The sequence below is a fragment of the Eptatretus burgeri genome, chromosome 14 (assembly GCF_056783735.1).
Source record: "Eptatretus burgeri isolate ZD-2024b chromosome 14, Ebu_testis_v1, whole genome shotgun sequence".
In the NCBI taxonomy this organism is placed as follows: domain Eukaryota; kingdom Metazoa; phylum Chordata; class Myxini; order Myxiniformes; family Myxinidae; genus Eptatretus; species Eptatretus burgeri.
The window spans coordinates 23,902,390-23,930,242 of NC_140974.1; the positions used below are offsets into that span (position 1 = coordinate 23,902,390).

General features: G+C 45.3%; 1 protein-coding gene across 5 annotated transcripts in view; it reads right to left on the minus strand.

Moving 5' to 3' along the window:
* The window catches only part of LOC147012792 (potassium channel subfamily T member 2-like), a 316,478-nt gene that overhangs the window by 131,962 nt on the left and 156,663 nt on the right, over positions 1 to 27,853 (minus strand). For all 5 annotated transcript variants that reach the window (XM_085853982.1, XM_085853980.1, XM_085853985.1 and 2 more), the window contains 2 exons: positions 21,357 to 21,471; positions 1,808 to 1,864 (listed from right to left, as the gene is read on the minus strand). In XM_085853982.1, the coding sequence (XP_085710108.1) occupies positions 1,808 to 1,864; positions 21,357 to 21,471 (172 nt within the window). The remainder of the gene's footprint in view (positions 1 to 1,807; positions 1,865 to 21,356; positions 21,472 to 27,853) is intronic.

The window sequence follows — 27,853 nt, forward strand, 5'->3', positions numbered from 1 at the left end:
CAAACGTTGTTTGTCAGGTTCTTGGCAGAACACGTCTTACTAAAGGCGACATCTCAGTGTACACCATCACTATAACAATGTAACTCCAGTCGATATGTGCAACAGAAAGGCAGTTTAAAACGAAAACAATTGTAACGATGCTTGTCATGATGTCTGAGAATTATTTATTAATGTCCCGATGGCAAACTGACGCACCACCGCGGAGGACAGAGCTGCATCTATAAAGGAATACTAAAGCAAGAGGGAATGTACGTGTCATCAAACTGTCTCATACCATGATCATAAAGCAATCCACTGCTTATCAATTACTGTGGAAAAATATATTTGCTCCAAACTCCTCAATCTCAATCTCCATCGACATCTACATGCGAATAAGCCAGCTGAAAGTGAACAATGAAGCAAGTGATGAAATTTGACTTTTTGATGAAGTCAATCATATACCGATTACTTTTCAAATAAAATTTTAATTTTATTCCATCACAAAGTGGTTTTATCTAGGAAATGCTCAAAACGACATTGTTGGAAAGTAACCAGACTCGGTGGTGTAATGAATGGTAAGAGCGTCCCTTCTGGATTTGAGAGGTTGGCAGATCGAACCCTGGCCGAGTCATAAGGCTTTAAATGTAGATTGTTTTGCTTGCTTGACACTCAACATTTAAAAATGGACAGAGCACAGACAAACAACCATTGGTTGGCAACCACTCTGCAGGCTTGGTGGGCCTAATCACCTCTTCATGCATTGAATTTTCTTCTAAGGGGAATCAATATTTATAAAAACTTCACCAGTTTGTCGTTTCGTATTTCCACTCATGCGATATCGTAATACACTCTGTGAGGTATCAAATTACATCAAGTTATCAATCAGTATTTTTTTCTTTCTGGTCTATGATATCCAGTGTTCCTTTGGAGACAAAGTTCCTCTTTGCCTGATGGTGGGTTCCAAGACACCCACCAGAAAAATCAAGGATGGTAGTCTTGAAGATACTCCATAACTCTTCAAGATCCCCCAAAACACCCAAATCCTTTAGACCCCCACTCACTTTGTTCACAAACTCCTGAGCTACTTTTTCGTCCCTGAGCTTGTCAACATCCATCCGAGGTTGGGATTTTACCATTCTCTTTGATTTGAGCCACAGCTTCAGAGTTGCTACAACAAACGTGTGATTGGTATGGAAGAACTGAACACTGCGGTAGATCTTGCAGTTCTGCAGGTAGATCTTGCAGTCAGAATTTTTTTTTTTTTTTTTCAAAAAGACATGTACTTCTTCTTCGTTAACAGCCACAATTATTCCCACGTTCTTGTGGGGTTGGCTATTGGTAGCTTGGACCAAATCTTTCATGAACCAGCTGGCCAAGCCAGACATTTGACCAAGGTTAGGGTGGAAATTTGTAATTTGGTCATGGTGCTGGCGATAGTTCGCCTCCTCTTCACGAAGGACAATGTAGATCTTTAACGTCCACCAACTAATGCCAGCAGATGGGACGCCAAGTTTCACATACATCCGAGGGACGGCACATACATTGATGAATCACCCTGCCTGTGAAACACCAGCATCACAGTTTGTAGCTGGGTCGATATTCAAACCGTGGCTGGAGAGCTTTGAGGCAAATGTGCATACCTCTAAATCTAGGGCCTAGAGTCTAGGCCATCCTGCCAGCCCATTAAGACCAATTAATTTTTTTGTAATTATTATTATTATTATGATTATTTCATTTCACTTGTACCTAAAAGCAACAATAAATAAAAATCCCAGTTACATGCATGGACTCACAAACCATGAAACCAATCAGAGTATGTGGTACTTACCAGTTGATGGGTAAGGCAGATTTTGCTGCTGTTCCATTGTGCTCCCAGCATGGCTTGCTATAGCACAGTACAAGATGATAGAATATCAAAAAACATTGTCAGCATTCAGTGAAACCACATAATTACAGTCAGAAGAGGCCATCTTTGGCCACATTTTCAGGTGAAACAAAAGAAAAGAAGCTCCCCCTCATCATTCCACTTCCTATCATTGAGTTCCCATCTACTTCTCATTGCCGTCCCAATCCATCCGGATGATGGGACTGGGGTAAAGCCTTTGGTATCCCCATTCTTTGATAATAGGATGGGAGCCATGCGGAAACCCTGCTGGGTCGGGTTGTGGTGGTGTGTAGCGGGGTGGTGCTCAGGTGTTGTCCACCATACAGCAGTCCTCTCGAGTAAATTTGCATGTTCCTTCTGTTAGCCTGAGGCGGTCCTTTTGGGTGCATGCCTGGAATGTCCTCACTCTAAGAGAGGATGATCACCTGTCTCTGCTATCATCTGAGCTCCAGCATTTGAACATCAGTTTTGCATCACTTTCTGAGTTTCGAAGGCCAGATAATGCTGAGATCATGGTGGAAGGCTTTCACCTACAACTGCTCTGGTCTCTGTGGAAGTTGGTTGCCATTCCCAGGGAGTTGCTGTGGCTGTGTCCAAAACGTTTACACCCATGATAATAGAGGTAACGCTGGCCAATGAGCATATTATGAGATTGAGGATTCGTCACACATTGGGTGTCGTTTCTCTGGTCTCTGTATATGCTCCGACTAAAGCGAGTGATCTCACCGTGAAGGACGCATTATATGCCACACTCGAGTCTGTGGTTGATCAGTGCCCCAGGGGAGATGCTCTTCTAGTCTTGGGGGATTTCTGTGGATCGACTGGAATTGATAGGGGTGGTTATGAGACATGTGTTGGTCTCCATAGGACTCAAACCAGGAACCAGAACAGTTTTTTTCAGTTCAGCTCAGTTTATTTATTTTTCCACACTTAAGTCAATAAAACAAATACAAGAAACACATCAAACACGAAAACAGTGGAAGAATGTGAAAAAAAGCAGGGCTTGGAAGATTTCAGGTCCCCATGACAATGTATAATGAATAAATTACATTAAAATGTGGGAAAAAAATGAAAAGTGAAAAGAGACATAAACAAGGACAATATTGTAAAACAAGATGACTATATTAAGAATAACAAGGAGTTGGACAGACAGAAGCCAAAATAGGAATGAACACAAATGGAGGAATGGGGCTGCAGGAGGGAGGAATCAGCTATAATGCAGCTCTTTATGGTAGCATCCCAAGATCACTCATTACTCATTTATTATCAGTGAAAATTCTATCAATTTCAATATATTATATACTTCTCCAGTTATAACTTTTCAGCATATGTTTAAAGCTATTTACACCATTCGTTTGCATTTGGCTCATTTCAAGTGAATTCCATAATTTAGGTGCTTCCTGAAGCTCACCTGGATCAGGAGAGACAGTCACTCAAACCCCTCACGGACCCCTCACACCCTGATTTTTTTTCATGTCATGAACAAACATTGGTACATCATGGGTGATTGAGGTAGTGGTCAAGTTTCATCGAAATTGTGTGTGCAGTTTTGGAGAAGAGAGCAAATACATATTTTGGATCGCACCCCCCCCCCTGTAAATCCCCTTAATGAGCGCAGATTTTGAAGTGGGCAGTAAACCTTCGTTAGGAATCAGATATGAAGATTGTGGCCAAGTTTCATCAAAATTGTGTGTTTGGTTTAAGTGATAATGACTGACGTGTTTACGGACTGACTGACTGACTGACTGACTGACTGACTGACTGACACACACTCAATCACTCACCGACAGACACTGGTCGATCACATAAGCTCACTGGACGAGCATCCAGGTGAGCTAATAATCGTTTATTTTGCAAAGAAATTCTTGTTTGATGTAAATGGTACATATCAGTTTGCCTTTTTGAGTAATTATGAATTACTATTTTTCACAAAACATTAAGTTCTTTAACTTCGCAACATCCCGTGGATTTAGGGTGACTGGTTCACGGTTTCAGCACCCACAGCCACATTGCTGGACTTGGTATTCCAATGCTGGTGGTGTGGCAAAGGAGAATGATGAATTCGCGTTGATGGTCACTGGAGGTTTCTCCAGAACTGCAAGATCTACCGCAGTGTTCAGTTCTTCCATACCAATCACACGTTTGTTGTAGCAACTCTGAAGCTGTGGCTCAAATCAAAGAGAATGGTAAAATCCCAACCTCGGATGGATGTTGACAAGCAGAGGGACGAAAAAGTAGTTCAGGAGTTTGTGAACAAAGTGAGTGGGGGTCTAAGGAATTTGGGTGTTTTGGGGGATCCTGAAGAGTTATGGAGTGTCTTCAAGACCACCATCCTTGATTTTCTGGTGGGTGTCTTGGAACCCACCATCAGGCAGAGAGGAACACTGGATATCATAGACCAAAGTCGCAGCACAAGGCTTGATGGTAGAGGTGAGCTGTTCAGGGAGCTAAGGCATAACCTGTACGTTCACTGAGAGCAGACAAGGAGGCCTATATGTGAGGAATCTGGGAAAGGGTAGAGCATCGATGTAGTAGAAAGGAAAGGGTAGTAGAGGTTGTGATGCTCATTCTGCTTACAGAGAAATCAGTGCATTGCGTTCCTCCAAGCCTGTCCCTCGGTGTACTATAGTTAGAGCTGAGGGTGAACCAGGTGAAAGGGGAGTAATGCTCCTTGGATCTGTGGCATCAATGCTGAACTTCTAAAGGTTGGTGGAAATGCTGTACTCATGTCATTGCATACAGTTCTGTGCCCTGTTTGGAGCATAGGCCAGTGAGAAGGGTGATCGCCAGGACTGCAACAATGACCGAGGCGTGACTGCTTTCAGTGCTGGGCAAGGTCTTTGCTTGGATAATTCTTGATATGGTTTGCCACCATCTGCTTCGGCACCAGTGCTCAGAGCAGTCAGTCTTTACATCAATGAGATCAACGATTGACCGTATCCTTGCTCTTTGGGTCCATGCCAAACGCAGGCAAGTGTTTCAGAAGGAGCTGCTTGCAGCATATTGTGACGTTCACGGGACTTGAACAGTCCCGCCAACGTAGAATGAGCCGAAACGATGGAGGCGGTTTATTTTTATAACCCAAAGATGGCGGTTCTAATCGCTCTACCACAAACGGGACGAGGAAGGTGGCACGAGTCGCTTTTCACTGAGTTGATAACGTTTATTCCTCTATCCATAAATAACAAGACTCGGCAAGAGGAGGGATCCGGGGCGATTCGACGGGATGGTGGTGTGGGTTCGGGCGTGGGGAAAACACAGACAATTCCAATGAATATACAAATCTCAAACCCTCTAAGGCGCCAGGTACACACACACACACACACACACACACACACACACACACACACACACACACACACACACACACACACACACACACACACACAACGTAGTTGGTCCTAGTGGTCAGGCTGGCCCGTGGTGCAAACGCAACAGTCCCTGGATTGGCGTCGGACGAGCTGGCGTTGCGCTCGTCAGGGGCAGGAGACACCGTGGTACTGTCGACCTCCTGGTCTTGGCCCAAGTCTGCTCACAGCCGCCAGGGAACCAGTTCTGGCGCCAAGTTGCGAGCAGGAGAGGGAGGCAGGTCCGCCCGCCGTTCGACCCCGTACTCCGAGCCAGCAGAACCCCAGAGCCAACCAAGGTGAGGCACGAGGCACAGGAAGGCCTCGAGACACGATGAAACCAGGGCCGAATCAGCGCAACAACACAGCACGCTCCCAGCACAACAGCCTCCACCAGAACAGTTTTTCTGTCCCGATCTTCTTCCTCTTCACCTTTTCCCCAAACAGAGCCTTTTTATCCTCCCGTCCTCGTCACTTCCAATCAAGCCGTTTTATTCGCCCTGCGCTGTCGCCTTCCGCCAATCGTGATCACGGGGCGGAGCCATCCGCAGCACTGTCCTGTGACGTCACGGCAAGCCTCCAGAGAATACTAAAAGGGGTTTACACAGACACACTTACCCTATCCCGTATCCCTATCTAATTACGTGACAATTATCATTTCCCCCTTGAAGAAATGGACATTTACTAGACAACTTATCACCACTGAATTGCTACTTATTACATCGAGATCCTGGTACACTCGAACAGCATGGCATACCTAATTAAACGTCCTAATTACCCTTTGAATGCATACCCCCCCTCAAACGTAACACTGCCCCCTCCTCTGGTACCGCAGCTCCTGCAAGGTATATCACAGGCGCTACCGTACCAGCCTTAACACTTATTGACTCACACCTATTTAACCTAACGAAATAAAGTAGGAGGGGCAATGGGCAGCGAGACGCAGCTAACTTACCTATCCTGCTTAATGTACTACCCCCTTATGGCCTTATCCTCGCCTAAACAATCATTCATCTTTTTTTTTTTTTTTTTTTTTTTTTATCACATGAGAGCACTGAGCGAAGTTGCACTCCATCCTCTGGATCATCGCTCTTGCCCAACACTCTTCCATTGATCTGGGGAGGGGAAACAAAAGGTTCCACAAAAACACAACACTTATACTTTACATTCCTACTCTAAGCCTTAACGTCACTATTCATGGGATATTTACACTTGACCGCCTCCCCCAGTGGATGCTAATAGACCCAGCGTTACCTGGGGAGCCAATTTTCAAATTTGCTTGCCCCAAAATTATGCGGACATCATGCCCTTGCTGCACATGTCAAGTTGTGCGGGATCGAGTGGGACTCACACATCTTCACAACACTCACACCATGGTCATCATCACATTTCTAGGTCATGGTCCCCATTTTAATCATGCAGGCTGAATCCCGTCATGGCCGTGGGGTGGGTTACCACAAGATGATGGGGGCATCTCAGGTGCTACCATGCCCACAGGTAAGCTTTAGTCCAACTCAGTCGTTTCTTCACCCCGCTCCCTTTGATTACCACCCCCCTGGTAGCCATCAGCTCTCACCCCGTACAACACACTGGAAGGGGTCTCACTGGCTCCTCTGGCCTTCCTGGGTCGCCAAAGTCCTACCCGCCTTGGTCGCCCAACCAGACCCTCTCCCAGTTGCCTCCAGACACTGTCACCATTAGCCACCAGGGGTGAATCTCCTTGAAGGGGGTCGCAATTCCCACTCACCGTGAGCTTCAGCAATCCCTGTGGACAAGCACATCATCCCCACCCACAAAACCCACATGACTCCCCCACCCCATCGGCCTTACATGTGACACCTGCATTTCTAACACTTCACCGACCATGACCTTCCCTGTTACCACACCATGTCCAATAAAAATCAATGTGTGCACCATACATTTCACTTCTTAACTTGAAGCAACTCACACAGCACTTCTCCTCACCCGATCCACGCACCAGCCATTGGACAGCCACTCGTGCCCGCTTTGTTACCAATTACCCATTGTCCCTATTGTCACTCTAAAACCCAGCAGCACTAACAAACCCATGCCAATATTTCCACAATTCACTTTTTTCACCAAAGGAGGGCACTTCGCCACAATCTCAGCAGCCGAGCATGGCCGTATATGCTCAGCCCAATCTAATCTCCCCGACCCCCGACAGTGATCTCCGGACCCGACCTATGAAAGGGCATCTCGGATAGACCTGGCGGTTCAGCAGGAGGATTCACCCTCTCCGAGTCTAAAAGTCTATTGGAGGGTCCCTCCATCGCCGGGTACCGGCAATATCGTTGCATGTGTCCTCTTCGCCCGCACCGGAAACAACTCCCCATAAAAGGCCCCCGTGAGTATCGGTGAAATGTCTCTTCCGGTTCCGGACCCCCTCGGCCATAATCGAATTGCTCTATTGGCTGGGCTGGACTGCGCCGCTTTGGCGCACTAACTACCGGATTACCCTTTATCAAACTTGACAGTTTCTGGCAAATTTCCTGAAACATTTGGGTAATGCCAATTTCTCCCAGCCCCCCTCCCTGATCCTGGATCTCCGCCTGTCGGACCATCACCGATGGCCTCTCTGGCATCCGACCCGGCCGCCTCCACGAGGCCAGCCTGGCCGCGCACTCGGCCGCTCGGTGCATTGTGGGTGGATCCTGTAGCTCCACCAGCGCTCGGACCTCAGGGTCAGGAAGCGCAGCTAAAAATTTCTAGAGTGCCAGTCTGTCCCACGCCTCCACTGTTAGGTCCCGATACGCAATCCTAACTGATTGGTAAATGTCCTGTGCCAGCTCCTGCACTGTCTCACCCGGCTTTAATCTGCGGTGCTGGAGCTGGGCCCGCACCAGATCACAGTTCGCTGCGAACTCAAACCGACGGCTCAACGCCTCGCAAATGTGGGAGCTGGTCAACATCCCCTCCACGATCACGTTTAACACATCTGCGGCTGGTCCCCGCAACGTTGCCACCAAATTCCCTGTACGTTCCCGCTCATTCCACCCGTTTAGTCGGGAAATACACTCAAATTGCGTCAGAAAAGCTTCAAGGCTCCCTGACCTGTCAAAATTTACCAGGGAGATCACTTTTACGGTGGCCCGCTTCTCAGTTTCTCCCTTCTCCGAATCCAGCCGAGGGATCAAACACCCTTGTGGCTGCGTATCCAATTTGGAAGCCCACTGTGGCCAAAGATGTTTTGTGGTGAGGGTCTCATGGGTCAATTTTGACTCCTGTTCCAAACGTTGAATGGACCGATTCACCTCTTCCCGCAGGATCTTCTGGGCCCGCACAACCTCCTCCAAGGCTCCGTCGCGAGTTTGTAGCTGCTCCTCAACCAACCCGGACACTCTACTTACAAAAGACGGCTCTACCAGGCCTTTATCCAAGACTTCATCTTGGCTCATAATTTTATCATGTTCATCTAAACGAGCCTCCAATCCTTTTACCTCCTCCGCCAAATTCATCCCTTGCTTCCTCAGCTCTCCCCACTCTTCAACTTGCAGCTGCATACGAGCATCCACACAGGCACGATGACGTTCCAGGCTTTCATCCACTTTATCAACCCAAATGTTCGTTGCATCAATTTTATCTACCAATTTTTTCCGCATATTTTCCCCCTCCAATGTAATTTCTACCTTTGTTTCCTCCAATCTATCCTCGAATTTACTTTGTATTTCCCCCAATTGAACATCCACACACTCCTGCATCTCAGTTTTCATTTTCTCCATCTTTTCCCCCAATTCATCCCTCATTAAATCAATCCGTGCACCCAACTGTTGCCCCATTACACCCAATTGATCTGTCATTTCTGCCATTTGTGCCCTCTGTGCCGTCATTTCTGCCCTCTGTGTCACGAATTGATTTTCCATTTGTGCCGTCATTTCTGCCATTTGTGCCCCCTGTGCCGTCATTTTTGCCCCCTGTGCTGTAATTGCACTCATTAAACGTTCCAACATTGTCCAGATCGTCATCGTGCCGGTTTCCGGCGCTGCCGGCTCCGTTACGGGCAATGAAGCACGGTCCACGCTCGGAATGGGGGAGCTTCCAACCCTACCCCCGTCTCCCCCTTCTTCCCCCGACTCGCTGCCAGACACGTGGCCTTCCTCCTCAAACATCTGCACATCCGCCATGGTGCAGAAGTCCCGTTTGCCGCCAATTAATTTTAATTTGAAAAATCCCGCCAAAATTTTCCCGCGCTCGCGCGCTTTTCTGTAGTAATTTTATATTCCAATTCGTGGCGAGATTTCAGTTCTGGTATATTCTCCCGATACCAAATATAATTTAGAGGGGTTCAAACATCCAACACCCTGACACCAATGTGACGTCCACGGGACTTGAACAGTCCCGCCAACGTAGAATGAGCCGAAACGATGGAGGCGGTTTATTTTTATAACCCAAAGATGGCGGTTCTAATCGCTCTACCGCAAACGGGACGAGGAAGGTGGCACGAGTCGCTTTTCACTGAGTTGATAACGTTTATTCCTCTAACCAGAAATAACAAGACTCAGCAAGAGGAGGGATCCGGGGCGATTCGACGGGATGGTGGTGTGGGTTCAGGCGTGGGGAAAACACCGACAATTCCAATGAATATACAAATCTCAAACCCTCTAAGGCGCCAGGTACAGGTACACACACACACACACACACACACACACACACACACACACACACACACACACACACACACACACACACACACACACACACACACACAACGTAGCTGGTCCTGGTTGTCAGGCTGGCCCGTGGTGCAAACGCAACAGTCCCTGGATTGGCGTCGGATGAGCTGGCGTTGCGCTCGTCAGGGGCAGGAGACACCGTGGTACTGTCGACCTGCTGGTCTTGGCCCAAGTCTGCTCACAGTCGCCAGGGAACCAGTTCTGGCGCCAAGTTGCGAGCAGGAGAGGGAGGCAGGTCTGCCCGCCTTTCAACCCCGTACTCCGAGCCAGCAGAACCCCAGAGCCAACCAAGGTGAGGAACGAGGCACAGGAAGGCCTCAAGACACGATGAAACCAGGGCCGAATCAGCGCAACAACACAGCATGCTCCCAGCACAACAACCTCCACCAAAACAGTTTTTCTGTCCCGATCTTCTTCCTCTTCACCTTTTCCCCGAACAGAGCCTTTTTATCCTCCCGTCCTCGTCACTTCCAATCGAGCCGTTTTATTGGCCCTGCGCCATCGCCTTCTGCCAATCGTGATCACGGGGCGGAGCCATCCGCAGCACTGTCCTGTGACATCACGGCAAGCCTCCAGAGAATACTAAAAGGGGTTTACACAGACACACTTACCCAATCCCGTATCCCTATCTAATTACGTGACAATTATCATTTCCCCCTTGAAGAAATGGACATTTACTAGACAACTTATCACCACTGAATTGCTACTTATTACATCGAGATCCTGGTACACTCGAACAGCATGGCATACCGAATTAAACATCCTAATCACCCTTTGAATGCATACCCCCCCTCAAACGTAACAATATGTTTGTCTCTACAAAGCATTTGATTCAGTGAATCGGGATGCCCTCTGGAGGATTCTCAGTATTCATGGGGTGCCACCAAAGCTGATTGATCTGATTTCTGAACGACACCCTAGTATTGAGAGTGCTGTCAGGTATGGTGGTTCCATCTCTGACTTATTTCCAGTTGTTACTGGAGTTCTGTTACTGTTACTGTTACTGGGGTGTGTACCGGCCCCGGCACTTTTCAATGCTTGTATGGACTGGATTCTGGGGAGGATTTCAGAGAGATCTAGCTGTGGTGCATCGTGGAAATGTCAATATCTCTGATGTCGATTTCACAGATGATGCACTCATCTTTGTGAGTTTCTGAACATACTTTTGGAAGCCATCAAGGTGCTGAATGAGGAGTTGTAGCCACTGAGGTTATGGGTCTCCTTGGTCAAAACTAAGATCCAGGCTTTCAAAAACATATTGGATGCTGCTATCGTGTCTTTGGCGAGAATGTTGAGGTCACAGAAAGATTAATTTACTTTGGCAGTGATATTCATGTCTTCGAATGTTTTGAGCCAGAGGTCGATGCAGGAGTATGATATTCTGAGTCTTTCAGTCATTGGTGCTTCCAGTCTTGCTCTAAGGATATGAGACTTGGACTCTGACCAAGGATCTGAGACAAAGACTTAACTCCTTCAGTTCCAGGTCTCTTCAGAAAATCCTAGGATATCGCTGGTTGTACTTAGTGTCTAATGAGAGTTTGTTGAGAGAGACCCAGATAAGATTTGTTACCCAGACAGTCCGTGAGCATCAGCTGCAGCTGTTTGGACATGTGGCTCGTTTTCCTGATGCTGATCCTGCTCACCAGATTATTTCAGCAAGGGAGCCTCATGAGTGGAGGAGGCCAACAGGCCGACCACATGCCGCATGGCTTCAGCAGGTTGATCGGTATATCAAGGAGATGAGGATGGGCTGCGCATCTGCCTGGAGGATGGCCATATGGAGATGCCGGAAAGTATACGTGGCAACCTACTGCTCCAGCACATGCCACCCCCCCCCCCCACACATACACACACACCCTTCCCAAGCATCCTCCATAATTTCCACACCAAGCATCACATTTATAAAACAAAAACAAAATCTTGCTGTGCCCAAAACATTTCATCTGAAGAAAGCTATTATTTTTCAGTTAGATGAGTGAGACCTCGTGGCAAATTAATCATTTTTACGTGCTGTATGTATTGATATCCAGCAGATACACTGAGCAATGATGTAACACTGGATACTCTGGTTGGGCAAGACCTTATAAAGGTAATAAAAAATTAATGGGAGCTTGCCAAGAAAGTAGATTAAGTGGATATTTTCTGTCTACTTGGTTGAAGCACTTTTAGAATGAACACACAGAACTTCTCACAAAAGAATAATTCATGCTATCGCAACAGTTTGTACGAACAACGAAACATTAACAACAATTTGGAAATATTTACTTCACATACTGAGGAAGCCAACAAAATGAGGTTCATGGAGTTCTAATCTCAGATACTCAAAAGGTAGAGTCACCACTCTTGTTGCATCAACATATGAAGTTACTCATTTACAATGATCCTCTCAAACGTACAACCACAACATTGACAGGTGAGTTCAGCAAAAAAGCTTTTGTTAAATATCGGCAGAGTACCCGCCCTATGGGTGATCTTGTTCCAAGTATGCAACACGTTCTTTTGACGCATACCTTCAAACTGACAGCTGTGGATAGGCTAAAAAAATAACCCAAGTTATGTGCATGAAGAAAAAACATATTTCCTGCTTACAATTCAAAACAGCTCAAAAGGGAAGCATCCTAGTGGATAAAGTTGTGAAAAAAATTAATTTGAAGGTGAATGGTATGATGTTTGCGGGAGGATAATAAGGCGCTGCAAACATCTCACCTCCAACAGAAAGCCAGATTCAAAATAAGCCTCAAAGACAAATAATGGTTTGAGGAACGACTGTTTTTTTTTTTCCTACTGATCTAAGGCTGGATTTATGCAAGTTGCAGAAAAGACAGACTTTTATAGTCAAATTGGTATGAGGTCCATAGTATATCAAGCAACCAGGAGTTCTGATATATGAATTGCATATCAAAGTCTACATAAGAATTGGGAAAGAAAGCCTGCAGGTGCTACCTCAGGACTCGAATGTGTTTCCAAGTTACTGTATATGTTTGATTTTGAATATCTGTTGATGTGTTCTGTCTCTATGACTGGTGTTGGCTTTGGATCCTAAGGTCCTGAGTTCAAATCCCGCTCAGCTGTTGAATTAATACCAGGTGGGGTTAACTCGGCCTGTCATCCTTCCGAGGTCGGCAAAATGAGTGCCAGCATGCTGGTATACTGTGTCGGAGTGGCATCCTGTCCAGGATTGTGCCAAATAGCCAAGGAGTCTGCTTAAGCAGCACCAACGCTCTGCACAGAGTATGGTCCCAATCTCCTCCTCCTCTGTCTGTAATGCATGCATGAGTAATCATTGCATTTGAGACTGTAAGCACATATACATGCATGGCCTCAAAGCCGTCTCGCCTGGGTTCAAATCCTAAGCAGCTAAAAACTGTCATCCCGGTGTTTCATAGGCAGGGTGATTTATCAATGTGTGAGTGGTCCCCAGATAGACATTAAACTGGCATCTCGTCAGCTGACATTAGTTGGTGGACGTTAAATATCCAATGCTGTCCTTCGCGAAAGGGGCTGTCACACATTGACGTTTTAGCCAGCATATGGCAAGGTATCAAAATGTATGCAAAACGCTGGCGTACGCTGAACTATTGATGTTTTTTCCCAGTTTTGGACGTATTCATAACAAGTTGGACGTATGCATAACGTATTAATAACGTACACAGAACGTTTCAATCACATATAGCTAACTTATACCAATGAATGCTGAGCGTGTTGTTGGCGTTCACAACCTATGCCCAACGATAATCTAACTTATGCATAGCGCGGGAGCATATCGCTGACGATCACGTGGCGTAGGCTATTCATAGAATGCGGCTCGACGATTCAAATCATAACCGCACTCGACATCTAGAGAACATTGTACTTTACGGTACTTCTACATATCGACGGTCCCCTGTGCCAGTGCGCATGCGCAGCCTGAGCCGGAGCCAGGGATGTTGTGGGCGTTTCAACCTGTTCAATACTTGTTTGATTATTGTCGTTCCATGCTAATAAAGTGGTCGAACAAATTTAACTCTGTTCTTATTTAACATCGAAGTGTGAAGCCGCTGTCACACCTTGACGTTTTCGCCAGCGTATGCCGATGTATGAAAAATTTGCCGAACCAAGCTGGCACACGTCGAATACGTTATGGGTAAGTTTTGTTTTTTGGGGGGGGGGTTTTTTCGTCGGTATGACAAAAAAAAAAACCACAGTCTGGAACACTGACGCTAACCATTACCTCGACGTGTTTCGACTTATGAGTAACTTACAAGTAACGTGTGTCGACGTGTGTCAACGATCTCGTAATATGCCTACAACTTATGGCCAGCATTATGCGGAACGTGTGAGTCATACGCTGTGAGTCGAAAAATTTGTCTAACATGGTTAACATAGTCGAACATAGTCTAACATAGTCTAACATATGTCTAACATAGTCTAACATAACATAGTCTAACGACTCTAACATAGTCGAAAAAAAAATTTCAAGCATGGAAAATTTGTCTAACAGCTCGGCATACTACGACGTATGCCAGCGTACTACGACGTATGCAAGCGTGCTCTTAACGTATACAAACTTACCCATAACGTATTCGACGTGTGCCAGCGTTTTAGCCAAATTTTTCATACGTCGGCATACGCTGGCTAAATCGTCAAGGTGTGACAGGGTCTTAAAAGAAGGCAAGGTATCACCAGCACCCTGGCCAAATTCCTGCCATACCTACAGCTGGGAAGGCAATGGCAAACTATGCAGTACAATGTTGGCCAAGAAACTGTTTTGGCAGAACCATTGCTCTACTATGAAACTGTTTCGGTAGTTACAGTATATTGCACTTTGGATTGGATTGCACTACGATGCCGCCTGTGGCTCGGATCCACAACATCTCCGCTGCACACTACACAACCAGTGCACGCGAATCGCGTGCCATTATTTCATTCAAATCTGTGCGCCAATTCCCAACTGACACCTCACCTTACTTCGCACCTCACTCACCAAATCTCACCACTTTGACCACAAACTCCTCCCACACGTGGGAAAAAATATTCCCACACCCCCTCATACCACTGCATCGCTACAATTCGCCATTCTAATTTGAAGAGCACCGCGTGGTGTCAGACTGTCCTCGGCGCCGCACGATGCTCAACCACACAACTGACGTTAAGAGCTCGACCACATCTCACCGGAGACGTCTCGGGTGAGCATCCGCAACTGATACAGTCCTCATCCACTCATCAGACCACAGCAAGACTGGGGGCAATGAGGAGGGGTCACGAGAAAAGCAATCCGGGAGTTTGGTTCGGGTCCCGGGTGTGCATTTTGGCCCGTGAAGGAGCCCGTGGGTGGTGGAGAAAGTCTGCTGCTCTTCGATATTCAGACTGCACTTGGAGCACGTTCAGCGTCGGGGCACCGACTCGGGGAGCGTGCCCTATGTTAAGTCAGAAACTCCGATCCATGCTGAAGCTAGTAGTCAACTGAGACATTTTCCGGTCCCGGAACCTGGCAGGGCATGGCTAGATATGACATGATAACTCTGCTCTGTGGCTCTTTTGTAAGATTGGTTGATTTTTTTGCCACAACTCACAAATTCCTTGCTATCACCTGCTGTATATAAAAATAAACCCCATTCAATGTGCCACATACTGTTCCTCGCTTGATTGGAAATAAATGCTTTGTGTAGAAATGTTCCCAGCTTGTTCTCGTATTTTCTTCCATTGGTCCAGCATGGCCCACACCCTCGCTTAGCCAAGACGATATTCCCCAACAATCTGTTTCTTAGCCCGTACATGCTTGGAAGTTCTGCTCAGCTGCATCTGATATGGTAAGGTGATCTGGTTTGAGCAAATGCGTATGGAGGGCGTGTCCCCCGGTAATTAGATCACGTGACTTTCAGGTAAACGGTATTAGAAAGAGGACCCGAAGTCATGTGGTCAAGTTATTGGCATTCACGGTCGATTAGCAACACGCCGTGTCACGAAGTTATTCATGTGCGATGGCCTGCCATTCCAGAAAGTCTGTCATGAACCCGAGGTAGTTCAAGCCTCATGGTCTTCGCCCCAAACCCTGGCCCAATAGAGGAGCAGGATTTGGGCCACAGCATGTCGCTTTCCGGTCATCACCCCACCCTTCGCCTGGGGCTTATAAAAGGGGTAGCACAGAGCTGTTAGAGGCTCACTTCACTTCCTGTCTCACTTCGCTCCCTGTCTCGCTCTTCTTCTGAACACTATTGGTGTGTGATGGCCAGAACGCGCTTCTTCCTCGAGAGCCAGATCCGGGGCGACTGCCATCCTTTGAGACTCCCTGCTGCGCTGTCGTTGTCCCGCCACCCCCGCAGAGCCAGACGGACCAGTGCGGAGCGCACGTTGCCACGAGTAGGATAATAATGAAGAAGGAGTTAACGTGCCATATCACTAGGTGGGAATGCTTAGGCGGAGCACCCCATGGAGGTACAAGCAACACATCCAGGCCGTTACACGGCTATGTCAGGGATCTTTCTCCTCATGCATCTATTCTCCCCTCTCTCCATCCACCCCTCTATCCTGTCTTCTTTGGAGACACAAAGAATATCATTACTGCCTTTATATCTATTTTTCCTCTGGCACGACAACGCACACCCCACATTGCACAACACCACACCTCCCACTTCCACACCTTCGACACAACCAGTATTCCTCCCATCTACCTCTCCCTAAGCATTCTCGGTTGCTTTGGTTTGCCAACTGCACCAGGTATTGAGAGATTATTTACCCTCACCTGCTTTCTTTGTCTCTGGCCTACCTAATTGTCCGTGTGTGTATGTGTATGTGTATGTGTATGTGTATGTGTATGTGTATGTGTATGTGTATGTGTATGTGTGTATGTGTATGTGTATGTGTGTATGTGTGTATGTGTGTATGTGTATGTGTGTATGTGTGTATGTGTGTATGTGTATGTGTGTATGTGTGTATGTGTGTATGTGTATGTGTGTATGTGTGTATGTGTGTATGTGTGTATGTATGTGTGTGTGTGTGTGTGTGTGTGTGTGTGTGTGTGTGTGTGTGTGTGTGTGTGTGTGTGTGTGTGTGTGTGTGTGTGTGTGTGTGTGTGTGTGTGTGTGTGTGTGTGTGTGTGTGTGTGTGTGTGTGTGTGTGTGTTAGTGCCTGTCCTAGCATAAATTAAGATTGTAGAAGATATAACAGGATAACTCTGCTCTGTCTCTTTTGTAAGATTGGTTGATTTTTTTGCCACACCTCACAAATTCCTTGCTATCACCTGCTGTAAATAAAAATAAACCCCATTCAATGTGCCACATATTGTTCCTCGCTTGATTGGAAATAAATGCTTTGTGTAGAAATGTTCCCAGCTTGTTCTCGTATTTTCTTCCATTGGTCCAGCATGGCCCACACCCTCGCTTAGCCAAGACGATATTCCCCAACGATCTGTTTATTAGCCGGTACATGCTTGGCAGTTCCGCTCGGCTGCATTTGATATGGTAAGGTGATCTGGTTTGAGCAAATGCGTACCGAGGGCGTGTCCCCCGGTAATTAGATCACGTGACTTTCAGGTAAACGGTATTAGAAGAGGACCCGAAGTCATGTGGTTGAGTTATTGGCATTCACGGTCGATTAGCGACACACCATGTCACGAAGTTATTCATGTGCGATGTCCTGCCATTCCAGAAAGTCTGTCATGAACCCGAGGTAGTTCAAGCCTCGTGGTCTTCGCCCCAAACCCTGGGTCAGCAACAATATACATATACGTATATATATATATATATATATATATATATATATATATATATATATATATATATATATATATATATATATATATATATATAAATATATTACATCCATATGTCCATATATTCACATATCAAAATATGTGGCTATATATACACTGATGAGCCAAAACATTATGACCACTGACAGGTGAAGTGAATAACATTGATTTATCTTGTTACAATGGCACCTGTCAAGGGGTGGGATATATGAGGCAGCAAGTGAACAGTCAGTTCTTGAAGTTGATGTGTTGGATGCAGGAGAAATGGACAGGAGTAAAGACCTGAGCGACTTTGACAAGGGCCAAATTGTTATGGCCAGACGACTGGGTCAGAGCATCTCTGAAATGGCAAGGCTTGTGGGGTGCTCCCGGTCAGCAGTGGTGAGTACCTACCAACAGTGGTCCGAGGAGTGACAAACCACAAACCGGTGACAGGGTGTTGGGCGCCAAAGGCTCATCGATGCACGAAGGCAACGAAGGCTTTCCCGTCTGGTCCAAACTGACAGGTCTACTGTGGCACAAGTCACAGAAAATTTTAATGGTGGTCACGGGAGGATGGTGTCACAATCCACAGTGCATCGTACCCTGCTGCGTATGAGGCTGCTTAGCCACAGACCTGTCAGAGTACCCATGATGACCCCTGTCCACCGTCAAAAGCGCCTACAATTGGCACGCAAGCATCGGAAGTGGTCCTTGGAGCAGTGGAATAAGGTCGCCTGGTCCGATGAGTCCCGTTTTCTTTTAGATCACGTGGATAGCTGTGTACGTGTGCACCGGTTACCTGGGGAAGTGATGGCACCAGGATGCACTGTGGGAAGATGTCAAGCCAGTGGAGGGAGTGTGATGCTCTGGGCAATGTTCTACTGGGAAACTCTGGGTCCGGCCATTCATGTGGACGTCAATTTGACACGTATCACCTACCTAAACATCGTTGCAGACCAGGTACACCACTTCATGGCAATTGTATTCCCTGATGGCAGTGACCTCTTTCAGCAGGATAATGCGCCCTGCCATGCTGCACACATTGTTCGGGAATGGTATGAGGAACACGATGAAGTGTTCACGGTGTTGCCCTGGCCTCCAAATTCTCCAGATCTCAATCCGATTGAGCATCTGTGGGATGTGCTGGACCGACAAGTCCGATCCATGGTGGCTCCACCTCACAACTTACAGGACTTGAAGGATCTGCTGCTAACGTTATGGTACCAAATACCACAGGGCAACTTTCGGGGTCTTGCAGAGTCCATGCCTCAGCGGATTGGTGCTGTTTTGGCGGCACACGGAGGACCAACGGCATATGAGGCAGGTGGTCATCATGTTTTGGCTCATCAGTGTATATATATATATATATATATATATATATATATATATATATATATATATATATATATATATATATATATATATATATATATATATATATAGTCATGCGCCGCTTAACGACGTTCCGGGCAACGACGGATCGCATATACGACGGGTCTGACAGCTCTGAAAAAAAAAATGAAAAAAAATGTAACTGATAAATTCCTATCGCCGAGTGATGTAGCCTCGTATAAAAATATCACATACAATTATGTACACTGTACATAATACCTCATAATGATAATAAACGACAGTGTAGCCCTGTTATAATGCGATCGTTGAGGTCCATAAAATGTCATCGGAAAAAAAAACAAGGTCGTGCTCAATCGGGATTCAAGGAAATCGGCTTTCAAACTGAACCAATGTTTCCGCGTTTACCTTCTAGCAAGTAAATTACCTTTGAATTGAAGAATTCCGCGAATAAATCATTGTTCTTAGTCGACATTAAAAACAAATTTATTTTTGGTGAAGCTTTTTATGTTGTTGAAACAATCGCACTGTTCCGAAAATATATATCACAATTGACAGATGCACATTTCTTCATTTGTAAATTATAACATCGATGCAATGATTACGTATTTATAAAATCCAAACGCTAATTATTCACCTTTCTATAATCGATGCGAGAGGAGATTGTAAGCTGCTGCTAACAACACCGATGGCCGTCATGAACAGCACAAAGGTAAATCTAACGTGTCTTCCATCTCTCTTGGATGTGTGTTACAATTGCCGACAGTATTCAGCACAGTAACATGCTGTACAGGTTTGTATCTGAGGAGCAATAGGCTACACCATATAGCCGAGGTGTCTAGGTTTGTATAAGTACGATGTTCGAAAATGAAAACGAAAAAAAAATGATGTTCGCACAACGACGACGTCGCTTTACGACGCGTTTCTCAGAACATAACCCCGTCGTTAAGTGGCGCATGACTGTATATACATCCATATACTCATATATCAAAATATGTGGAGTGTGACGAGCACTCCCCCGATCTACAATGGACTTAAAGTCCAACACCAAAGCGTCACTTCCAATCCGGAGGCCTCAGCCTGGCAACTCTGTCAAACAGACAAAGATTACATGGGCAACATCAGTTAAACATCAAACAGAGACAACTACCCAGATTTTGGGCTTATTTGCCCTCATCAGGATAGCATACCGATAAATATCTAACCAATAATGACCACATTTGTCGATTGAACATCAAATGCACCTCCTGACTGTAATGATGAGCATCGCCGCAGAATATGTCTCACATGGTGAAACCGCATTATCCACAAAGAACAAACGCCCGTCTGCTACCCAAACGATTATTCCGGCAAATGCAAACTCAGTGGTTAAGTCAAAATTTTTGGGGTGTGATGAGGATAAATATATATATATATATATATATATATATATATATATATATATATATATATATATATATATATGTAATCATAAGTATATATATAAATATATATATATATATATATACATACATATATATATATATATATATATATATATATATATATATATATATATATATATATATATATATATATATATATATATATATATATATATATATATATATATATATATATATATATATATATATATATATATATATATATATATATATATATATATATATATATATACATATATATGCATATATATATATATAAATATATATAAATATATATATATATATATGTATATATATATATATATATATATATATATATATATATAAATATATATATATATATATATATATATATATATATATATATATATATATATATATATATATATATATATATATATTCACATATATTTACATCATAAATATTAAAAAAAAAACACAAACACCCACACGCAAACAAAACACAAACATACACTTCTTCTTCTACTTCTTGCGTATGGTAGTGATCACTTTGTGTAGGGCGTGACTGCCGCTAATGCTGTACCCCCATAGCAGTACACTGGCACTCATTTCGCCGACCTCAGAAGGATGACAAGGATCTCACACTCTCTCTCTCACACACACACACACACACACACACACACACACACACACACACACACACACACACACACACACACACACACACACACACACACACACACACACACACACACACACACACACACACACACACACACACATTCTCATTTCTTCTCCTAACCACTTCACTTCCTGTCTTTCCTTTCCATTGCATTTACTTTTACACTTTCCTCAAACCTCCAAACGACTCTTGATCAATCAAACGTGACCAGCCCATGACAACCATCCATTACATTGATGCCAAATTGCAGGAAGGCACACTTGGAGAGTGTGAGAGCCCATCAATAATGCATTGGGCTGGCTCACCAGTCTGTCCCCAGGTATGACTCCTCCAGGTGTGGCTCCTCGAGCAGTACTCGACAGATGTACAGCACACACGTTAACACCTTGAGGGCAAAGTTGAACAGCCGGATGCGTAGGCCTAGAGGAGAAATGAAAAGGTGCTGACAAGCTTAACACAATGATTGTCAAACAAACAATAATAATATTCCAACACAAATTTAGAAGAGTGATTGTGGGGCTTGTTTTAACAGCTAGAATACAAATATATATATATATATATATATATATATATTTTTTTTTTTAATATATATATATATATATATATATATATATATATATATATTTTTTTTTTTTTTTAATATATATATATATATATATATATTTTTTTTTTTTTTAATATATATATATATATATATATATATATATATATATATATATTACATATATAATAGCTGAAGGACCCAGTGATGCCTGGGAAATTCAATGAAATATGAATTTAAATATTACCTGCATGACATAATTAGGGAATGCTGGCTTTATGGTTTCAGATGGCTTTCTAATCTTGGTCATTGCAAAATGTGCTTGGACTGCTTTCCCTTCTTTTTATAAATTATATATTTTTAAATACAACAACTCACTGCAACCTCAACATCTGATCTTCACAAAATGTATTACTTGATCGCTCCCGGGAAAATTCCAAGCAGTGTATAAGAACATACTCACTCGAGACCTGAACACGGAAGTGATACTTTATAATAAACCTGTGTAAAGCAATCTGTTTAATAACAGGCGCACCTGTAAAACTATGATAATTAAATTTGTGTTGTTGACAACAAATCACTATATACAACCTCAATATAAGATCTTCCCAAGGGAGAACTGTTTGGCCATCTGTCCAGGTAGGGGCAGACCCACCGGGCACAACAACTGGTATCAGGAGTGGGATTCAAACCCTGATCAACGTTTCACACAGAGGACGTGAAATTGTTGATCAGAACAAAAAAACTTGGAATCTAAATTGTTAAACGATTGCCTCTCGACCATCAAGGGTGAGGGGGTTGTTGTAATCGAGGTACAAATTGTGTAGATATTTGGTGTCGGGAGAAAAGAACGCTTGGAAATTTCAGATAATTTTTTTCTCAGATTGAATGCACGTGGGAAATGGTGGATGGGCATGAGATGGCAATGATCATATTAGATAGTGATCATGAAGGAAGCAAACCACAGGGGAGTTGAGTGATGATGATAGGGTAGGGTCCTCTCCCATTCCAAGGGTCAGTACCCCTTCCCCAACAGTGATAGAAAATGTTATGCAGGGAGCAGGTGTGATGACCATCCAGGCCTTGTGTGAGAGGTTAATTCGAAGGGATAAAAAATGAGTGAACAGGTCAGGTCAGGTATGGGAGCATGCTCCAGAGCAGCGCGTCGCTGCATCCACTTTCCACCGGTACTCCAGGGGCCTCTGTCTGGCCATCCCCCAGGCAGATGCCTGGCCCATCCCCATCTCCTTGAGATGCCGATCAATCTGCTGCAACCACGAGGAACTTGGTCAGCCCATTGCCCTCCTCCACTCAGGAGACTCCCTCTCTGAGAGAATCTGGTGAGCAGGATCAGCATCAGGAAAATGAGCCACATGTCCATACAGCCGCAGCTGACACTCACGGACTATGCAGGTAACAAATCTCATCCGAGTCTCTCTCAGCAACCGCTTGTTGGACACAAAGTCCGACCAGCAATCGCCAAGGATTCTCCGAAGAGACCTGGTACCAAATGGATAAAGTCTCCGTCCCAAATTCTTGGTCAGAGTCCAAGTCTCGCATCCATAGAGCAAGACTGGAAGCACCAAGGACCTGAAGACTCAGACTTTCGTCCTCCCGCATAGGTACCGGCAGCGCCACACCCCATTATCCAGTGAATCCATGACTCCCCAGGCCCGACCCAGACGTCTATTGACCTCTGGCTCACAGCCAGAGACATGAATATCACCGCCAAGGTAAGTGAATCTCTCCAGGACCTCAACATCCTCACCACAAACAGGCACAGACAGGACAGCGGCATCCAAGATGTCATTGAAAGCCTGGATCTTAGTTTTTACCCAGGAAACCCATAATCCCAGAGTGAACAAATCAATGGAATAGAAAACAAAATTGAAAAACAAATTAATGGAATGGAAAACAAAATGAATAAACAAATGAGTGAAATGGAGGGTAACACAAGGGAAATGAATGGTCAATTGGAAGGAATAATTGAAGGGGAAATAAAAGGCATCACTGATCAAATGAATGGAATAAAGAAGGGAATAACACAGGAACTGTGGGCACAAATTGATAGAGTGTGGAAAACGAATGAATGATTGGAAGATTAAATTGATGAACAAAGGAATGAAATGGGAGAAAAGTTGCTATAAGAAATTGGGTCAATAAATATAATAATTGACAAAGTGAATGAGGACCTGTCGGGCTATTTCACCTGTGTGGACGCCATAATGCTACAGCAGGTAAAGGAATGGGAATCTTGTCAGTGCCAGGGTGGCGGTTTAGTGCAAAAGTTGGAAATGCGTGGAACGGAACAAGAGAGGCTGTTGGTTCATAAATGCTGATGGGAGCTAAAATTGACTGGGGAAAGGATGGATGGAATGTTGCAGGAGCGGCTGAATACTTGGGACAATACCGTAAAGTGAGACGAGGAGATATTGCCAAAAGGTTCTGTTAGTCTCAAAGGAGACATGGATGGTTCTGTTGAGACCATGCTTAGACTGACAGACTCGTACGAAGTTGGGTTGGACTTGCTGCACTTTGACATTGGGGATGTTACTGAGCAGGGTCAAGCAGATTTGGCAGAACCAATGTTTGAACCACTTGAGGGACATGTAGAGGAGAAGAGTTGCAGCGACTGTGACTTCCTGTTGAGTGAGCGGAAGGCTCATTTTGAATTAGGCCAGAGTGAGTGAAGTGCAGGCTTTGAAGAGAAACAGGTCCACATTTGCGTCTTGGGCATCCACCGAGAACAAGGTTCCAACACCTTCTGGAATGTCACAGGTACTTTCTCCTTTACCAGCAACTCTGTTCTCAGCCGGAAATTCTGCAATTTGCTCCACAAGCTTTTGACCGGTGGATGCCCCCAACGTTCTGCAGGATTCCTTACTTCAAGTTACTCGATTAAAGGAATTTGGTCACTTTCGGAACCACCGTCATGACCGTTGTGGTTGGCTTGTGGCTATATACATCATGTTGAACATAAAGAAAGTTGGCTTCCACATTGTGTGGTCGGTTCTTCCATCTCGCTTGGCAGTGATGGACAGGGAGCTTGGCGCTGTGGGAGAAAGTGGCATTGGTGCTGTTTTTCAGCTGACAGTGGTGCTGTTTGCCTATATGGACAGTGAGCTCAACCCTTTGCACCTCAGTGTTGTCTGTCACCTCACACCCAGGTCATACCAGATCCGAGTCTCTGAGTCTCCTGTCCCACAGAGGTACAACTGTGGTGTGATGGGGAGCAGGGACTGGACACGAGGGCATCTGCGCTGGCTGAGCAAGTAAGTCCAGTAATGGTGATTCCAGGTGAGGAAGAGTCAGAACCGGAATTATAATCACAGCCTTTGCTGATTCCAGAACCTAGTATTACAGAAGGACCTGATGAAAAATATCTGTGTATAGAGAGCTTACGCCAGGAGAACAGGGCATTGCATATTAAACTGCAGTCCTTCAAGAGCGAAACCCAGAAGGTGATGAAAAGTTTTCGGGAGAGTGCGTGAGCTCGAAGCTGAGTTGGACAGCGATCACAGCTGTCGGGAGCATGTGCAGGCTGACGCCTGAGCCTTGCAAGCTGAATTGGATGGGCTGCACCGGCAGCAAGCCAAACAAGCACAGCAAGGACTCACTAAAACTGAGAAGAAAGTGTGGGCAAGTAAACAGTGGAATGGGGAGATGAAAGAGAAGCATAAGGAGCTGCACGAGGCAAAAACACATCTCAACTCACTCCTACTCTCATCGCAGGCTGCCGAGCAGACGAGCATAACAGCCCAGGGTCAGGTAATGGCTTTTGCATTAACCATAGTGGCTTTTTGTCTGGCTTTTGTCTATCGTGGATGGTGGAGTGCGGTTGCCGGCGTCCATGCATACGTGGGAATTATCCTCATGCTGGTTGTGGTCAGTCGGTCATGGCCTTGTTCTGCCCTCGGCCTGGCGTGCCCAGGAGATGCAGTTTGGCTGGGTCCGCTCTCGATTTACCAGATCCTGGAGGGGGATACAGGCTTCTGGGGATGAATGTCAGAACTTTGGACCAACGAGATACTGGAGGAGGATAATAGCATCGATCGAGGGTGGATGAGAGAAATCTGGATCTACCATATCCGGGAGGAGGATGTAGGCTTCTGCGAGTGGATGAGAAAAATTTGGATCAACCAGATCCTGGAGGGGGGTGCAGGCATAGATCCTGCTGCCTCTCGCAGGAATGTTTATAGACACAGTTCCTGTGACTTGCGTGGTTCTTTGACATCTCTTCATCGAGGGTGTGCTTGAAGTCTAAAAGTGCACCCAAACATTAGCTGTGATGTGATACAAGATTTTGGAATAATAAGCAAATTTCAGAAGAAAAAGCTGGTGTGGAATCCAGGAAGATTGAAAGCAATGAATGCACAGGGGTGGATTGGAAGGGTTCGAATAAAACGAGAGGGGTGGCTGACACTCTTACACCCGACCAACCTGTGATGACTTAAACTGAGAGTAAAGTGCCTTGATGTTTACTGTCCAAAGGGTTCAGTTTTGCAAGAACTTGTGACATGGGTAATCACTGTGCTGGCAGGATGGGAGCTGGTGAGAGTAACTCGATGGTCGGTAAAGGGATTGGTTTTAGAAACCAGATTTGTCTTGTGATGTTGTCATCTGTTATGTGTAAATAATTTAATTGTGTTTGGAGAGTGAATGTAGATGATAACATGTAAGCAGGCCATGGCAGTGTCGGAACATGATCACCTTTTCGCATTGCAATGTTTGAGAATTGAATGGCAACAGGGGAGGAAATGAGATGTTGGATTGTGTGGGTGGGGAAGATAGTGGGTCTGCAAGAATAGATCAAGCTCTGGAAGAGTGGTGACTACAGCTCCCCCTGAGCTAATTTGTCTCTGGCAGCCGGTGGTGTCTGGAAATGGGGACCCATCGGAAGGCACAATTGATTGGGTGACCAGTGGAAAAGAGACCCCTGGTGACCCATATGAGGCCGAGAGAACTTGGATGGTGTGGGGAGCCTCCCCGGCAGGGCATACAGAAAACGAGCTGTTTGGCTGTCAGGGAGCGAAGAGTTGAAGTGTGGTGGGGGGGGGGCAAAGAAGTCGTAACTCAGGCAACTTGTTTTTGGATTGCAGGCACCACAACCAGAAGTGTCCCCACCATTTTTGTTGTACGGTACCTCCCTGTTGCCGAGTTGAAGATCACACATGTGTGTAATAACATTTAAGCCATGGTCTTGCAGGGTTGGAATGAATGATTGATGTTAGGTTTATGTGTGTGAGCGTGTGGGGGAAGGTTTACTTAATCCATGTCAATAACCTGTATCGGAGAGATAGGGCTCGCAGAAATTTGGATTTGGTAAATCGGGATGGCTCTCCAGGTAAAGCTGGGTATTGTAGCATCCACCGGGAAACGCAGTCTTTAGAAGGGGGGTTATACAAACATTAGAAAGTTTGGTTACGGTTTTGTCTGCTATGATATATTTTTTGTGTGCTTTCTGACATTTTCTACCTACCCCAGGAGTTAGAAGCGAGGAACCAAGAGTTTTGCAAAAATGTAATTGTTGTGTTTAAGGGATGGAGAATGTTAAGGAGACTAGGTAAGTTAACTATGGCTCACTTCCCACAACTCCTTGTAATGTATTTCTTAAGCTAATGAGGTGTGAGTCGGTAAGTGGTAAGGCTGGAATGGTAGCGCCTGCATTGAACCTTGCAGGAGCTATGGTTCCGGAGAGGGTGCTGTGTTATGTTTGTGGGGTGGATGGAGGAATTTCACAGGCAAGATAGGATCGTATGAAGTTGCTTGGTCTGTGGACGTGTAAGAGACATCTCGATGTAAACTAAGTAGGGATACTGTGAGCTTAAGTGTTACTTGTCACCACACAGGGGAGTGGTGCAGTGTTAATGACATAGGGATTAAGGATAATTTCCCCCAGTATGTAATTGCTCCCCTGTGACCTTTTTCTACGTTGTTTTTGCATTTACAAGCCAGCAATAGGATCACGTCCATAAAACAACTACAACCGAGATGCATGTCCAAGCAGGTGAGAATCCCCGCCTTCCCGGTTTTCGTGCGAACAAGTCAGGCCTCCGGGGTGGAGGATTGATAGGCGTGACGTCGAAGGGAGATCAGTGGGAGGGAGGTGATCGGAGAGAACAGCGTGTGTCGCGGCAAGAGAACGGGGAGGCAGGTCGTTGCAGGAGGAGAGAGACACAGTTGCAGATGAAAGCTCGAAGTGGGACAGAAGTGAGAGAGGTAGAATCGGCGGTTAAAAGAAAAGGGCATTCTGGCTGGCTT